At 43.4% G+C, this 17339-nt stretch overlaps 2 protein-coding genes and 1 non-coding gene across 6 annotated transcripts in view; 2 read left to right on the forward strand and 1 right to left on the reverse strand.

The window, feature by feature from the left end:
• Positions 1–5882, forward strand: part of rps8a (ribosomal protein S8a) — a 403017-nt gene extending 397135 nt beyond the window's left edge. For 2 of the 3 annotated variants that reach the window (XM_060897967.1, XM_060897968.1), the window contains exons 2-6: positions 1457–1564; positions 3777–3876; positions 4666–4841; positions 5391–5520; positions 5723–5882. In XM_060897967.1, coding sequence (XP_060753950.1) covers positions 1457–1564; positions 3777–3876; positions 4666–4841; positions 5391–5520; positions 5723–5832 — 624 coding nt within the window. In that variant the 3' untranslated portion in view covers positions 5833–5882. Of the gene's footprint in view, positions 1–536; positions 617–1456; positions 1565–3776; positions 3877–4665; positions 4842–5390; positions 5521–5722 lie in introns of those variants that run through there. The other variant, XM_060897966.1, reaches the window with a different exon arrangement.
• Positions 3570–3676, forward strand: LOC132865137 (small nucleolar RNA SNORD46). The gene has a single exon (XR_009650306.1). It is a non-coding gene; the product is annotated as a small nucleolar RNA SNORD46 (small nucleolar RNA).
• Positions 5771–16579, reverse strand: LOC132864517 (cilia- and flagella-associated protein 58-like). Of its 2 annotated transcripts, XM_060897965.1 has the most exons (3): positions 13598–16579; positions 13206–13380; positions 5771–7045 (listed from the first exon to the last, which is right to left on the reverse strand). In XM_060897965.1, the coding sequence occupies exon 1, from the start codon at positions 16017–16019 to the stop codon at positions 13716–13718; it is 2304 nt and encodes a 767-aa protein (XP_060753948.1). In that variant the 5' UTR covers positions 16020–16579; the 3' UTR covers positions 5771–7045; positions 13206–13380; positions 13598–13715. The 2 variants fall into 2 exon arrangements, with proteins under 2 accessions (XP_060753948.1, XP_060753947.1); XM_060897964.1 differs by having other exon boundaries at positions 5771–13380.
• Positions 16580–17339: the final 760 nt, after the last annotated feature.

Genomic DNA, 17339 nt, shown 5'->3' on the forward strand with positions numbered 1-17339 from the left:
ATACCATAAAACACCACAAGAGGGGGCCCCCGCTCATGTGTGCTTTCCATGTCGGCGTTTGGTATTTACCATAATTCCCATAGCACATGAACGCACCATTCAGCTTTTTAAAAATGTTGCTGATTAAATATTAAAATAAAGAAGTAAATGTGTTTTGGAAAATGATATTCTCTGTTTTCAGGCTATAATTTTTTCCTTAACCGCAGAACAAAAATATTTTAAATAGAATAAGCAAACAAATAAATAACTCGTGTAATATATAAAGTTTTTTTCGCATTGTTTATTGCAAATAAGGGCCACAAAAATGTATATAATTTTTCAAAATAATCTTTATTTCGTTCCATGAAATGTTCACGAGTGTCTGTGTTCCTCAAGAAAAATATTAGGGAAAAATTGTAGAAAAAATATTTTAGAAATATTATTTATATATATATATATATATATATATATATATATATATATGAAAAAATAAATTTTTAATATTAATGTCACCCTTTCATTTCGTCACAACGTCCCAAAGCCTGTTCTCTTCTCGCAGAATCTCGCGATAAGTGGACGCTTGAAACCTGCCCATGATCCTTTGCGGTTCCTCTTTCTAGCCGGCGCCTGAGAATGGGTATGTGTGCTTCCGTCCTGTCCCGCTCACAGCAATCCGCGCGCATCCGCCTGATTTAACTGTAAATTTAATTTTAACGGTATGTTGAGGTTGTTTAATAAACACAGCGCGGGGATTCCGAGCCCGTATTGTGATCGTGTGTGTGCAGTTTGCTGTATATTTTGTGATGAGAGTTTGGAGTTGTGACTCAAGATGGCGGCGCTCTGTGGGTTCACACTGCTGCTGACTGCACTGCTTATTCAGGGGTTTAAAATGAATTGGTTATTTAAATGAAATGAACTCTGCGCAGTGTGTGTAAATGTTGGTGAGGTTGAAACTTGTTTTTGGAGAAAACATTGGAAAGTGCTCGGATTGGCCTGGAGCTGATTAGCCGATTAGCTTAGCGTAGTGCGGCGCTGAGAGACTAAATCACTCCTGAGTGCTCACTAATTTCATACTTGTGTAAACTTCAGCTGTGTTTAACTTTTATATGTGATTTGCGGGTGTTTAGGGCTGAGTGTGATCCTGGATTATACAGATGGAATGTTGAGTGTAATAATGAGTTTGTGTTTAGTTTACACTGATAAACTCTTGACCTCACTGTAGTTTCTCTGTTACAGGTGTGTGTGTGTGTGTGTGTGCTGTAAGTGCAGGTCAGGGTGTTGAGTATTTCGGGCTGGTGGTGTTTAGTCTGACCCCCCACAGGACTCGAGTGTGTGTGATGAGTGCAATGCGGAGTCTGAGTAAACCCTGCTGAGACTCACCTTGGAGAACTGAACACTCGAGCGTGCGGCGCTTTGCTGCGCACTGTGCCGGGATTCCAGCACTGACTTGTCTTTCTGCCTTTATGTTTATAATAAAGGTATCTCAAGGGATAACTGGCACAAACGCCGTAAGACCGGTGGCAAGCGCAAACCCGTCCACAAGAAGAGGAAGTATGAGCTCGGACGGCCTCCATCCAACACCAAGGTACAGTGCTGAGGAACACACGCAGAGCGACATTGTGTAATGTCTATATTGTACACACTTATTACATATACATCAGTTACATTTATTCATTTTTTAAGCTCTTTCTCTTTTCTTGCATCACTAATGAGACACTAACTGCTGAAACCAAATTCCTTGTGTGCGTCAACAAACTTGGCCAATAAACACGATTCTGAAAGTTCTGCTCGGTTAAACCCAGTTCTACACTGTGGTTTGTTCAGCTCAAGTTTGCAGTCACAGATCACATGCCTTAATTCTTTAGGATTCAGTGAGTTCGGGATCAGTGTTTTACTTTTATTACCTCTTGGACTGAAGTCTGTAAAAAAAAAATTATTAAAATTTTAGTTCATCTTTAAAAAATATAAAATGATCTTGACTGTGTGCACTGTGACTAAAACTCAACACACTTTTCTGGATGTTTATCCAACTAAAATGTGACTCAGTCATTTTATGACCCATATTAACAGAACCATGTTCTGTGTGTTTCACAGTCTTTAGCTCTGTAATGCTGTGGTTCCTCTTCAGGTACCATAATCTATAAAGTAATTCACTTTCTCCACAGTTAAAGAATAAATCCACTGCAGCGTTAAAGCTCACGTACTCCTTCCTGAAGGGAAATCTGAACCGAACGTGCCCCGCTCGTGTTACTTGAACAGCAGGACGCTCTGTGTCTCTTAGTGTTCCCGAAAAACTTTCCTTAACATCAGTCATATTGTCTGACGTTGGGTGGATCTGTGTCAGACATTTTCAGACCTTGTCAGACAATTTTAGCTTTGTGTAAAATGAATGAAAACAAGCAAGAAAATCAAGGACTATTATTTATTCCACAATGTCCTATTCGACAGTGTCCTTTCCAGCACGTTGAATCGGTCAGTTACTGATATTTTTTGTATCAGTTTATCATTGAACACATCAAACCTCGTTTCTGAATTTCTCAAGCAGACGGTTGTTAGTTTCCTCATCCTGCTCATCAGAGCTCTCATAGCCTGCATCAAGATCAGAGTCATGCTCGTAACACTCATCCATCTGAGGAACGGGTTCTTCAACATCTCCATCAGAACCAGCCACAGCTTCACTTTCAACATCAACAGTATCACACATCTGAACATCTTGCTGCTGGTTCCTGCTAGTCTTGACAACACGATCAGCAGTCACAAAAATTGAGTTTTTTACCGTAATCGTAACGAAGCCAAGGGCTCCCAACTCGCCATGCCTCTTGAAAACGACGACATGGCTGCTTCCTCCCCCTTCAGAATTGACAGATGTTTTCCTTTTGAAAGCAACTTGTGGTTTGACGTGTCCAATTTTGCATTTTTTCCAAAAAACCAATGCACGCTTTTACTGGCCGCATTCAGCATGGACATTTTGACAGCGAGCAACCAAAAGAGGTAGTAAGGCGACTTTTGATTGGATAAAGGGAGCGGCCTCAATAGACAGACCAATCAGAGCCATCCATACAGTGACGAGGTAAACAAATATGGCGCGAATGCATTTGGACAGCATATCGATCGATAACGTATCTTCTCAATGAACTAAGTAGGTCGCTGTGAGAAAACTGTGCACGATTGGCATGTATTTAAGGTATGCGAAACCGCGTAAAGACATTGATGCATGGAGTATTAGAACTTTAAGTTGCAATAAATACGATGTGTGAGTTGTTTTCTCACATTAAATTCGGGCATGTTTTAGATTTGGATGTTTATATTAGTAATTACAATAGCTATCGGTCAGGTTGACTGACGTTTATGTTAATTACGTAGGACAACTGAATTTTTCATCTGTCATGACCGGTGTCCGACGATATTTCGGGAACACTGCTCGTAGACATGGGTTTGATTTAATCCAGTAAAACACTCAGCAGGACTTCCTGTTCAGGACTATGTTGTGATGCTGTCGGTAGTCTTTAAACTCGTGCTTTTGTCTCCATGGTTTACTGTATTGTGGTGGTGTGTGTCTGGTGTGCTGTCATGGTGATCAGTATGGTGTCCATGTGAGTGATGTAAACACGTCCTTAGGTCGGTCTGTATTTGACCGTTTTGGTCAAAGCTTTGGACCTTCCGATGTTAGGATCCGTCATAGTTACACTGACACATGGACACACTGATGGTGATGTGGGTGTGGTTTGTGGAACAGTTAACTTGTGTGTGTGTGTGGGTTTATTTTATTTTCTTAATTTAATTTTTTTTTTTCCCAGCTCGGCCCAAAGCGCATCCACACGGTGAGGGTTCGTGGTGGGAATAAGAAATACCGTGCACTTCGACTCGATGTGGGCAACTTCTCCTGGGGCTCCGAGTGTAAGTGTGTGTGTGAGAGAGAGAGAGAGAGAGAGAGAGAGAGAGAGATGGTAGTTCAGTTTATTCCTGCGGGTCTTTTCGATGATGACACCATGTCCAGTTCTGCTACTGACTGTGTGTGAGAGACACTTGTGTTCCAACTCTGAGAAAAGACCTGCAGGTCCGAAACTTTCCATACATCAAACACCACAGCTCAGGAACATCACGCTCGCTTGAGGTGAGCAGCCATGTTAGTCACATGGGCTCGAATTAAAAAAAAAACAGCTCGGTGGATCAGAAACACAATCTCAACGCTACTGTCAGAACTTTAAGTTCTTGTGGGGAGAGATGCAGATAAAGCATAAACATTTAGATGTAATTTCTCACTGATGAGTTGGAGTGTTTTTCACTAGCTGAGGGTTTGGCCCTGAAGTTATTGCTCTATTCCGCCCTCTAGTGGAATCACAGACTGACTATCTCAAGTTCCACAGGGTGAATGTTTTAGGGAGATTCTCGATTGGTTTTAAGGCCAGACTCAAAGCTTTATCAGTAATGGAAGCGATTTGTTAATGGAAATTTAATGAAGTAATCCTTTTTAATCCTTTTTAACTGTAGTGTTTTATCCTGACTTGTAGGACGCTGAGCTGTTTGAGATGAATTACACTAGTTCATGTTCAGTGTCTTCAGTGTGGCACTTAACAGCTGCTCTGCTGTGTGTGTGAGGCCAGTGTTTGAGTAAGTAGTGTTCAGAGCACTGTGTGTAGAGGTTAATGTAATCGTGTGTGGAATGTGGTGTGTTGATGGTTTCAGGCTGCACCCGTAAGACCAGGGTCATTGATGTGGTCTACAACGCCTCCAATAACGAGCTGGTCAGGACCAAAACCCTGGTGAAGAACTGTGTGATCCTGGTGGACAGTGCCCCCTTCAGGCAGTGGTATGAATCTCACTACGCCCTGCCTCTGGGACGCAAGAAGGGCGCCAAACTGGTACGTGTTCACTTGAACCACACAGCTGTTTATTCTGTACATCAGTATCAGAAGTGTTTAAGTTTATTTGTATATTAAATATACGATTAGCTTGAACATTAAACAGTGTTGTTTCATACTGAGGCATGATTTCTGAGCGGTGCTGCCCTCTAGTGACAGAACACATGATTTAATCTACATTAAGTACACAATCTGCTGCATGTGAATAACACGGGGATGAGTGTTGTTTTGGGGATTAGTCAGGCTGTAGACGAGTGTGTGAGGTTGGTGTGGAGTGTTAAATGGTCTTTCTGTGATGAGATTGTTGTCCAGTTCTGCTCCTGAGTGACTGATGCAGTCGAACACTCTGAGAAAGACTGAAGTGGGAAGGCTCTCAGATATAAGAACCTCTTTAGAACTGTCTAACATGAGCAAGAACCTAAACATCTGGTTCTACAGAGATTAAACGTTGCAGTCAGACTTTTTAACACGACTCCTAGTGTTTGAGTCACTGATTTGAGCAGAATGATGCATTAGATGACGTGAGTATGTTGTGCTGTGTCCTGTTAGACCCCTGAAGAGGAGGACATTCTGAACAAGAAGAGGTCGAAGAAGGTGCAGAAGAAGTTTGACAAGCGCAGAAAGAACAGCAAGATCAGTCCTCTGTTGGACGAGCAGTTCCAGCAGGGCAAGCTGCTTGGTGAGACTTGACTCAATCCCACACGGTTTTATTTCCTGTAATTCAGCACTCGTGATGAAACTTCCAGTTCTGCTACTGACACCAGTGACGAACTCTTGCCACTCTCTGATTGTAAACATTCTGCAGAAAGTAAAATCTACACCAGTTCTGTATGGAGGTATCATGACCCGGCTCTTCTTTTCCCCTCTGTGTGTTTTCCCAGCATGCATTTCTTCCAGACCGGGACAGTGTGGGAGAGCTGATGGCTACATTCTCGAGGGAAAGGAACTGGAGTTCTACCTGAGGAAGATAAAGGCCAAGAAAGGCAAATAAATGTATAGCTCTGTTTGATACGACCGCCATTAAACTGAAACCCACCCTCAGTCCTGTTTACGTCTGATTTTTAAAAAAATAAAATTCTCATTAGGCTGGGGAAAAAACCCCCAGAAAATACTCTGCAGACTGGGAGATGTGGTGACGCAGAGTCTGCAGGTATGTGTGGAATTCCCTCCCAGCTGGTCTCTTGTATAAGTGATTGCGGAGATCAGAACTGATTGGATTTCACACACGTGGCTGAGATATCAAACGTTCTAAAAGAGCAGTCAGTAAAAATCTGAGGTGGACAAAACCCAACTTCATTACTTAAGTACAGATCCTACTGGTTAAATGTTACTCCGATACAAGTGAAACTTAAGTTAAAGTACTGAAGTATTTGCTTTTAAAAATAAAGTATTAAGTACATTTTTCTGTCAACGCATCGCTGTATTATTGCCACAACACTTACAAAACCTAACGCTGGTTACCAAGGACAGAAATGTAAATTCGCAAAATGAACGCATGCTGTGCATCATGGTGGTTTAATGTTAAGCTAGCTAGTTAGTGAAACTCCACCTGACATGCTAGCAAACACTTTTCAAACTTGAAATCATACTGGATAGCTAACGCTACTAGATAGATTTCTACGTTCTGTTTATTTGGCAAGATGATGCTAAAACATTTCTGAAAGGACTTCAGATGAGTTAACATTATTCATGTTAGCGTAACTCCATTTTTACATGCTGTGTCCAAGTTAACTAGCCATGTGTTGGCGTTAGTCGTGGACAAGGCGATGGCAACTTGGAGGGCAAATCCATAGAAAGTCATTTGACTGACCGGACTGCACAGCTACTGCAATGTTATTGCTAGCTCTTAAAGCACAGACAACTTCACTGCAAGCTTTCTCTTGGAATAAAACGTTTACAGACCTCAATATGTTTCTGCAGGTCAGACAGCAAGTGTTTGTAGGCTGTGATGTGACTCGTTTTCAGCAAAGGTTTAAAACGAAATGACTCTTTAATCCTTCCAGAAAACTGAAACATGGCTTCTGGGTAAAGCCACTGGTGTGTGTGTGTGTGTGTGTGTGTGTTCTCCAGAAGAACCACCACCTTCCATTCTGCTATCAACTGATCATGTTAAATAATGCTGTGGAGAAATCACTGAGCTTGATTTTATCCAGTCTGTGGACATGATGTGACCCGAGTGATTACTGATGGGCTCTCAGTATCCCCTGTGGAAAAACAATCACATTTTAGAAAATGCAATGGAGTGAAAAGTACAATATTTGTGTTTCAAATGTGAAGTTAGTCATAAGTTTCCAAAAAATACTCAAAGTACAGATACTCAGTGTACTTAAGTACAGTACACAAGTAAATGTACTTCGTTATTGTCCACCTCTGGTAAAAATGTAGCTGAACCAAGTGAGAGAAATCTAGTGAGTGACGTGTGCAATCGGTGAACTCCACCGTTTTGAATCTGAAATGGATCCTTTTGGCTTTAGTGGATCCATCCTGGGACTGTTCCAGCTCCAAAGCTCTGTCTCTCTAAAACATCTTCAGTGTTGATGTTTCATGAATGAAGCTGGCTGTATCAGTCTCAAGGTTCTTTTCTCCATGGAAACAATGTTCATACTCCTGTCTGTTTATTTCTATTCTTTTTTTTTTTTACCCCCCAGACAAAACACTTTAGTGAGGGAAGAAATCATCAGAACAGAATCCTGACTTCTCAATCTGTTTCTCCATTAATATAGATAACTGGTGGATAAACGTTTCTGTGATTATTGAGGTAATGATCACCATAAAGAAGCGAAATCATTTTATCTTGGAATAAAGCAAGTAAATAGAACAACTTCTGGGTTGTATACAGCAGTTGGAGCAGCAACTCTCCATAAACACCAACAGAATTGCTCTGAGTGCGGGCTGAAATCTTCGTGCAGTGATTACCAGCAGAATAAATGAAGATATCTTTAAGAACGTGTGGAAAAGGCAGGATGTCTTTTAGCTCATAAGCTTTAAAACTTAATCTTATATTGGGATAATTTAGAGAATAAACACCTTTTCCCAGCAGATAAACTGGATTACACTTTTACGGAAGAGCAGAGATTGGGTAATTAACAATTCTTCACTGAAGGTGAAATGAAATATCGGGAAATTACACCACACTTTTTCCACGGAATAAAAATGTTCTATTCCCTTCTAGCAAGTTTCACTCATTTGGTTTGATAGCATGTGATATTGTTAGCATATCGCTTATCCTACGTGTATTACATCACTCTACCCAATGGAGAATGAGTGTTGAATATGGGTTACGATATTGCATGGTTGTCAAGACATGACGTCACACATCGGAGTTGATGCAAATATTCAATGAGTTTTCTGCTATGGATGCGCAGAACCATTTCTGTGTTCACCAGGAAACAAAGACGCGCTGAACACCCGAAAGGCTCCCAAAACTCCATGAGAGATTTTTCACGCATATTTACAAGAGAAAAACTGACCAATAGACATCGAAAAACTAGAAGAGAGACACATCGGAGATGTAAAACTTCTGCACTAGCAAGTGACTGAGACAATTTGTAAACAAACATGGCCACCAGGTTTGCTTTGTTAAATACGGAAGATTTTGAGAGAATTTTGAAAGAGAAAGATGCGCTGAACACCCGAAAGGAATGTGTATATAATAATAAATAATAATTAAAGCCGCTAGCGGCCTTGACAGGCCCTCGCACGTGTGTTTCCGCCACCCAACAAAACAGTCACATGCCATATATTCATCAAATGTTCAAAGGTGATGTGCATGTTGCAAATGCCATGACTGCTTGACGGATGAGAGATAGACAAAGACTGTGTGTGTGTTTCTGTGGTGTGAAAATGTACATTTATATATGTACAAAACTATACATGTGTCTCCTCCTTATCTCTGTCTCACGCTGTAATCTTATGTCATCTTAGCTTTCCTGTGTCTGCAGTGTCTGTGTGTGTACATGCAGAGTTTTCATATGTCTGCAACAAAATGCACAATGATGGCAGGTCACTAATATATAGATTGAGGCACTGCCTAAAAGCGGAGCTCCCATCTGTTTCTGGGTTGTAGAATTTTCTTATATCCTAGCCAGTCTCTTTTGTTTTATTTACTGGCTAGCACTGGCCACGAGGCGGTGTGTATGACTGGTAATTACTAACACTGGCCACTAGGCGGTGTGTGTGACTGGTAATTACTAACACTGACCACTAGGCAGTGTGTATGACTGGTAATTACTAACACTGGCCACGAGGCGGTGTGTGTGTGACTGGTAATGACTAACACTGGCCACTAGGCGGTGTGTGTGTGACTGGTAATTACTAACACTGGCCACTAGGCAGTGTGTGTGACTGGTAATTACTAACACTGGCCACTAGGTGGTGTGTGTGTGACTGGTAATTACTAACACTGGCCACTAGGCGGTGTGTGTGTGACTGGTAATTACTAACACTAGCCACTAGGTGGTGTGTGTGACTGGTAATTACTAACACTGGCCACTAGGCGGTGTGTATAACTGGTAATTACTAACACTGGCCACTAGGTGGTGTGTGTGACTGGTAATTACTAACACTGGCCACTAGGCGGTGTGTATGACTGGTGATTACTAACACTGGCCACTAGGTGGTGTGTATGACTGATTACTAACACTGGCCACTAGGCGGTGTGTATGACTGGTAATTACTAACACTGGCCACTAGGTAGTGTGTATGACTGGTAATTACTAACACTGGCCACTAGGCGGTGTGTGTGACTGGTGATTACTAACACTGGCCACTAGGTGGTGCGTATGACTGGTAATTACTAACACTGGCCACTAGGCGGTGTGTGTGACTGGTAATTACTAACACTGGCCACTAGGCGGTGTGTATGACTAGTAATTACTAACACTGGCCACTAGGCAGTGTGTATGACTGGTAATTACTAACACTGGCCACTAGGTGGTGTGTGACTGGTAATTACTAACATTGGCCACTAGGCGGTGTGTATGACTGGTAATTACTAACACTGGCCACGAGGCGGTGTGTGTGTGACTGGTAATTACTAACACTGGCCACTAGGTGGTGTGTGTGACTGGTAATTACTAACACTGGCCACTAGGCGGTGTGTATGACTGGTAATTACTAACACTGGCCACTAGGCGGTGTGTACGACTGGTAATTACTAACACTGGCCACTAGGCAGTGTGTATGACTGGTGATTACTAACACTGGCCACTAGGCGGTGTGTATGACTGGTCATTATTAACACTGGCCACTAGGCGGTGTGTATGACTGGTGATTACTAACACTGGCCACTAGGTGGTGCGTATGATTGATTACTAACACTGGCCACTAGGTGGTGTGTGTGACTGGTAATTACTAACACTGGCCACTAGGCGGTGTGTATGACTGGTAATTACTAACACTGGCCACTAGGCGGTGTGTATGACTGGTAATTACTAACACTGGCCACTAGGTGGTGCGTATGATTGATTACTAACACTGGCCACTAGGCGGTGTGTATGACTGGTAATTACTAACACTGGCCACTAGGCGGTGTGTATGACTGGTGATTACTAACACTGGCCACTAAGCGGTGTGTATGACTGGTCATTATTAACACTGGCCACTAGGCGGTGTGTATGACTGGTGATTACTAACACTGGCCACGAGGCGGTGTGTGTGTGACTGGTAATTACTAACACTGGCCACTAGGTGGTGTGTGTGACTGGTAATTACTAACACTGGCCACTAGGCGGTGTGTATGACTGGTAATTACTAACACTGGCCACTAGGCGGTGTGTACGACTGGTAATTACTAACACTGGCCACTAGGCAGTGTGTATGACTGGTGATTACTAACACTGGCCACTAGGCGGTGTGTATGACTGGTCATTATTAACACTGGCCACTAGGCGGTGTGTATGACTGGTGATTACTAACACTGGCCACTAGGTGGTGCGTATGATTGATTACTAACACTGGCCACTAGGTGGTGTGTGTGACTGGTAATTACTAACACTGGCCACTAGGCGGTGTGTATGACTGGTAATTACTAACACTGGCCACTAGGTGGTGTGTGTGACTGGTAATTACTAACACTGGCCACTAGGCGGTGTGTATGACTGGTGATTACTAACACTGGCCACTAAGCGGTGTGTATGACTGGTCATTATTAACACTGGCCACTAGGCGGTGTGTATGACTGGTGATTACTAACACTGGCCACTAGGTGGTGCGTATGACTGATTACTAACACTGGCCACTAGGCGGTGTGTATGACTGGTAATTACTAACACTGGCCACTAGGTGGTGTGTGTGACTAGTAATTATGAACACTGGCCACTAGGCGGTGTGTACGACTGGTAATTACTAACACTGGCCACTAGGTGGTGTATGACTGGTAAATACTAACACTGGCCACTAGGTGGTGTGTGTGACTGGTAATTACTAACACTGGCCACTAGGCGGTGTGTATGACTGGTAATTACTAACACTGGCCACGAGGCGGTGTGTGTGTGACTGGTAATTACTAACACTGGCCACTAGGCGGTGTGTATGACTGGTAATTACTAACACTGGCCACTAGGCGGTGTGTACGACTGGTAATTACTAACACTGGCCACTAGGCGGTGTGTATGACTGGTGATTACTAACACTGGCCACTAGGCGGTGTGTATGACTGGTCATTATTAACACTGGCCACTAGGCGGTGTGTATGACTGGTGATTACTAACACTGGCCACTAGGCGGTGTGTATGACTGGTGATTACTAACACTGGCCACTAGGTGGTGCGTATGACTGATTACTAACACTGGCCACTAGATGGTGTGTGTGACTGGTAATTACTAACACTGACCACTAGGCGGTGTGTATGACTGTAATTACTAACACTGGCCACTAGGTGGTGTGTGTGTGACTGGTAATTACTAACACTGGCCACGAGGCGGTGTGTGTGTGACTGGTAATTACTAACACTGGCCACTAGGCGGTGTGTATGACTGGTAATTACTAACACTGACCACTAGGTGGTGTGTGTGACTGGTAATTACTAACACTGGCCACTAGGTGGTGTGACTGGTAATTACTAACACTGGCCACTAGGTGGTGTGACTGGTAATTACTAACACTGGCCACTAGGTGGTGTGTGACTGGTAATTACTAACACTGGCCACGAGGCGGTGTGTGTGTGACTGGTAATTACTAACACTGGCCACTAGGCGGTGTGTATGACTGGTAATTACCAACACTGGCCACTAGGCGGTGTATATGACTGGTAATTACTAACACTGGCCACTAGGCGGTGTGTATGACTGGTAATTACTAACACTGGCCACTAGGCGGTGTATATGACTGGTAATTACTAACACTGGCCACGAGGCGGTGTGTGTATGACTGGTAATTACTAACACTGGCCACTAGGCGGGGTGTATGACTGGTAATTACTAACACTGGCCACTAGGCGGTGTGTATGACTGGTAATTACTAACACTGGCCACTAGGCGGTGCGTATGACTGGTAATTACTAACACTGGCCACGAGGCGGTGTGTGTATGACTGGTAATTACTAACACTGGCCACTAGGCGGTGTGTATGACTGGTAATTACTAACACTGGCCACTAGGCGGTGTATATGACTGGTAATTACTAACACTGGCCACGAGGCGGTGTGTGTATGACTGGTAATTACTAACACTGGCCACTAGGCGGTGTGTATGACTGGTAATTACTAACACTGGCCACTAGGCGGTGCGTATGACTGGTGATTACTAACACTGGCCACTAGGCGGTGTGTTAGTATCAGAATCATATTACAAGATATCAAGTTCAACATTCAGCAATATCTTGGCATCACTGTTTGCCAAGTTTGACATGAATTTGATGAACCATCTAGGAGGAGTACGTTAGAAATCTCTAGCATCAACAACGCTTTTTCTGAGGTCCTCAGAAATCTCCTTTGTTCGTGCCATGATACACTTCCACAAACGTGTTGTGAAGCTCAGACTTTGATAGATCCCTGTTCTTTAAATAAAACAGGGTGCCCACTCACACCTGACTGTCATCCCATTGATTGAAAACACCTGACTCTAATTTCACCTCCAAATTAACTGCTAATCCTAGAGGTTCACATACTTTTGCCACTCACAGATATGTAATATTGGATCATTTTCCTCAATAAATAAATGACCAAGTCTAATATTTTTGTCTCATTTGTTTAACTGGGTTCTCTTTATCTACTTTTAGGACTTGTGTGAAAATCTGATGATGTTTTAGGTCATATTTATGCAGAAATATAGAAAATTCTAAAGGGTTCACAAACTTTCAAGCACCACTTTATGTTCTACACTCTAACCAAGGGGAAATGCGTGACAGAAGCAAACCTGACGCACATGTTCTGGTCCTGTTTGAAGTGAAAGGGATTCTGATCATCTTTATCCACAATCTTCAATCAAGTGTCCGAGTTCGACATACAGCCAAGCTGAAACAGTTATTACTGGAGTGTTGTTCAATAATACAGCAATAAAACACAGCTTTAACCCAAAGCCATCAGCACGCATCAGTGACCTGAGGGAAAGATAAACCCAAATAAATCTCTAACTGTTTGGAATCTGCTGATACTGATATGCGCAATAATAATAATAATAATAATAAATGAGTTAGTAGATGTTTTCATGTTTACTCATCATCATCAGTGAGTGCTGTAGAACGTGACTGAAACTGAAAGACAGGTCACTCTGTGATCAGCGTGAAACATCTAGTTATTTTTACGCTGCTCCTTTACCTCAGGTCTCGACAGGTTTGTCCAAGCACTGGCTGCTGTTCTTGCAGGTGTCCTGCTTGGCCTCCTCCTGGTTCTGGTGCTCACTCGGAATCCAAACGGGCTGAACCAGGATGAAGAGCTAATTCACTACGACGTGCTTCATTTCCTCACACAGCTCTTCCTTCTCCTTGAGCTGATGTTCTTTCTCCAGAACCTCCTTGCATTTGGCTAACAGGCGCCGCTGAAGACGTTGGTTCTTCTGGATCAGCTCGAAGTTACTCGGGTCACTCATCTTCTTTCTTCTCCAACGATGAATGTTAATGGGATTTTCGAGTAGTTTCTGCAAGCGTTTACATTTTGCTTGCTCCCGAAACAGGTCCTTCTGCATATGGCCGATCTGCTGCTTGAGGAACTCCACACTGGACACGGAATTGCTGAGGGCTAACTTCTCACTCCTCAGTTTCTTGATCTCCTGCTTGAGCAAGTGGATTTCCTGCACCCTTTGGTCATAATGGTCCCTTCCTTTGTTCAGGATAGACTCCTGAACCCTGTTCTTCTCAGAAAGCTGTTCTAGTTCTTCGTCCTGCTGCGCCAGCTGACTCCTGAGAGTGTCCCGCTCGCTGATGACCTGGTTCAGTTCTCTCTGCTGCACCGCTTTCTCGGCTTCAGCATCTGCTATTTTTTTCAGCAAGTTTTGTAGTTTGAGCTTCTGATTGTCCAGACAGTGCATGGTCTTTTGGGTCTCCTGCTTCATCTTCTGAAGCTCAGCCTTAAGAACCTCCTTTTGTTTCTCTTTTTGCTGGAGCTCTGCGTGCTCTTTGGCCAGTGCTGCCTCTTTGCTTTGGATTTCCTGTAAGAGCTCACGGTTCTTTTGGTTCATGGAGTGCATCTTGCGCTGCAAATCTTTGAGGTCATTCTGAGCATCAAGCAGACTCTTGGAGTAATTGTTGCGTTCAACCCTGATTTCCCTGTTGAGTTGTTCTTGCTGCTTGAGCTTCATGCCTGCCTCAGCGATCTTCTTCTTGTAATCAATCATCTCCCGCTCTTGCACTTTACGTTCCTCCATATTCAGTAAGACCTTGTGTGTGAGGTTGTTGGTTTCTTTGTTGCACCGGTCCTGCTCCTTTTCCATCTGAAGGATCATTTTGCCCTTCTTCTGTAGCTCATCTTGGGATTTGAGAATTTCCTGCTCCAACGCCATGTTCTTAAACTCATGATTCTTCACCAAGTTTATTTGCTCCTCCGTTTCCATTGCTTTCTTGAGCAAATCCCGACTGAGCACTTCTTTCTCATGCATCAGTTTGGTTATTGTCATCTTGTCACTCTCGGTTTGTTTTTGTGTCATCTCCCTTTCTTTCTTCATGCATGTGACCTGGTGCTTCAGTGCATCTCTCTGCCCTTCCACCTGCCGTTTCTGTTCCTTGGTCTGACAGACCAACTTCTTCATCTTGGCCTGTTTTGCCAGCTCCTGCTTCATCTTACTATTCTCCTTTTTCTCCACCATCAGTTCAGAGGCATTTTGTTCATTTTCCTTGGTGAGCTTCTTTATGCTGAATAATTTCTTTTCGATGTCATTCTGGAGTTGAGTGTTGCGCACCTTCATCTCCTCCAGCTTATTCGAGACTTTCTCATTCAGAATCTTTTGCTTCAGGAGCTCCTCCGTCACCTTGTCCTTCTCTTCAGTGACACCCTGACATTGTGTGACCAGCATCTCTTTTTCCATCTGCTTGGTTTCAAGGTCTGCTTGAACCTGTTTCAAGGATTCCTCCAGCTTCTCCTTCTCGAGGGTCTGCTTCGAGAACACCTCCTGATGCACTCGGGCATCCTTTTGCAACTGTAGAATGGTTTCCTGGGCCATCATGTTGTCCTCCTCAGTCTCTTGTTGCTTGGTCGTGATGTTTACTAAATCTTCTTGGAGAATCGACAGCTGAGTCTGCAGTTTTTTTATTTCGGCCTCTAACTGCATCTTGTCTTTCAGGATGCAGTCCACAGTCTGCCCTTCTTCTAGTGATAAAAGACCTGAACGCTCCACGAGTTCATTAACTTTGTTGAGTTCCCGCTGCATTGTCTTAATCGTGTCAAAAGCAGTCTTCTTCTTTTCATTGGCTACCTCCACCTTTACATAAGTCATCTCGACTTCCTTTCGGAGTTTTATAATGGTGATCTGGTCTTCGTGAGACTGCCTGAGGGCCGCCTCCACTTTCACAGAGTTGGACTTCATCTCTGCGTTCAGCTTTTGGCATTTTGTAATCAGCTTCTTCTCGTTCTCCTGTGACTTCTTCAAGGCGAGGATGAGCTTGTCGTATTCCACACTGAACTTGGCCAGAGTCTTCTTTCCTTTCACTTCTATCAGCGCCTCCTGGAACTCTGCCTCCAGTTCTTCATATGTCTTCCTGTCCGCTGCTGGCGGCGGCGGCGGCTCTTCCTTTTCCATCGTGCTCATTTTCACTCTCTGTTCTGAAAGTCAGACGCGTCTCTCAGACAAGAGCTTTATCACAGTTTCAGACACAGTAACGCTGTCAGTCTTTTCCTGCAGTAATGTTTATAAAGCGCTTTCCTCCTCCTCAGCTGGGTTGAGGTTAAGAATGTAAGTCACCGCTGTTGTCTTTACGCTACAGTCTGTCCAGCTGCTGCTCGCTTCACCTGCACTGCTGGGAAAGGTGTGCAAAGCTTCGGCTGAACACGCCCATTATTGCGTCTCCACGTTCTCACCGTTATGACGTCACCCCCTTCGGATGGGCGCTCTTTCCGCGCATGCGCAGAATACTGATGGCCCGCGGGGGCTCGCTAATGCTAATGCTAACGCTAATGCTAACGCTGGTAAAGCGCGCTGGGAGGCGCAGAGCCAGACTCGGAGTTTCTCTGGGTTGGAAATATCGACTGTTTGGTTTCCATAAAAGCAAAAAAACCAGAAAGAGTTATGAATAATAAATCTGTTGATCATTTGTGGAAAATATCATATTCAGATTTAGTCGTTCAAAGCCTTCATTACAGCCTTCAAACAGGAAACCGAACAGATAAACATCATCTCTGACTCTAACGACAAGAAAGCTGCTAAAACTTTTCAACTGTGCTCATTATTTAAAGTCTTTATTTGAAAACTCCCCCTGGCTCACCGAGAGAGAGAGAGAGAGAGAGAGAGAGAGTGTGTGTGTGTGTGTGTGTGTGAGAGAGAGAGAGTGTGTGTGTGTGTGTGTGAGAGAGAGAGAGAGAGAGTGTGTGTGTGTGTGTGTGTGTGTGAGAGAGAGAGAGAGTGTGTGTGTGTGTGTGTGAGAGAGAGAGAGAGAGAGTGTGTGTGTGTTAATAACTGTATTTGTATTTTGTTGCTATATTGTCAATAAAGACTTAAATAATAATAATAATAATAATAATAATAATAATAATAATACAGCCATGATGTGTTTGAGGTGAAGTTGTAACTTGTAATTTTATTATTTTTATGTACTGTATTATTGCCAAATAAATCAAACCAAATAAAAAATTCCCTGAATATAACCTGAAAAATAACACAAAACCGCCTTCTCCATGCAATTATTATTTTTTAAAATGATATTAAATAAGGGCGGCACGGTGGTGTAGTGGTTAGCGCTGTCGCCTCACAGCAAGAAGGTCCGGGTTCGAGCCCCGGGGCCGGCGAGGGCCTCTCTGTGTGGAGTTTGCATGTTCTCCCCGTGTCCGCGTGGGTTTCCTCCGGGTGCTCCGGTTTCCCCCACAGTCCAAAGACATGCAGGTTAGGTTAACTGGTGACTCTAAATTGAGCGTA

Source organism: Neoarius graeffei, chromosome 17 (genome assembly GCF_027579695.1).
Source record: "Neoarius graeffei isolate fNeoGra1 chromosome 17, fNeoGra1.pri, whole genome shotgun sequence".
Lineage (NCBI taxonomy): Eukaryota > Metazoa > Chordata > Actinopteri > Siluriformes > Ariidae > Neoarius > Neoarius graeffei.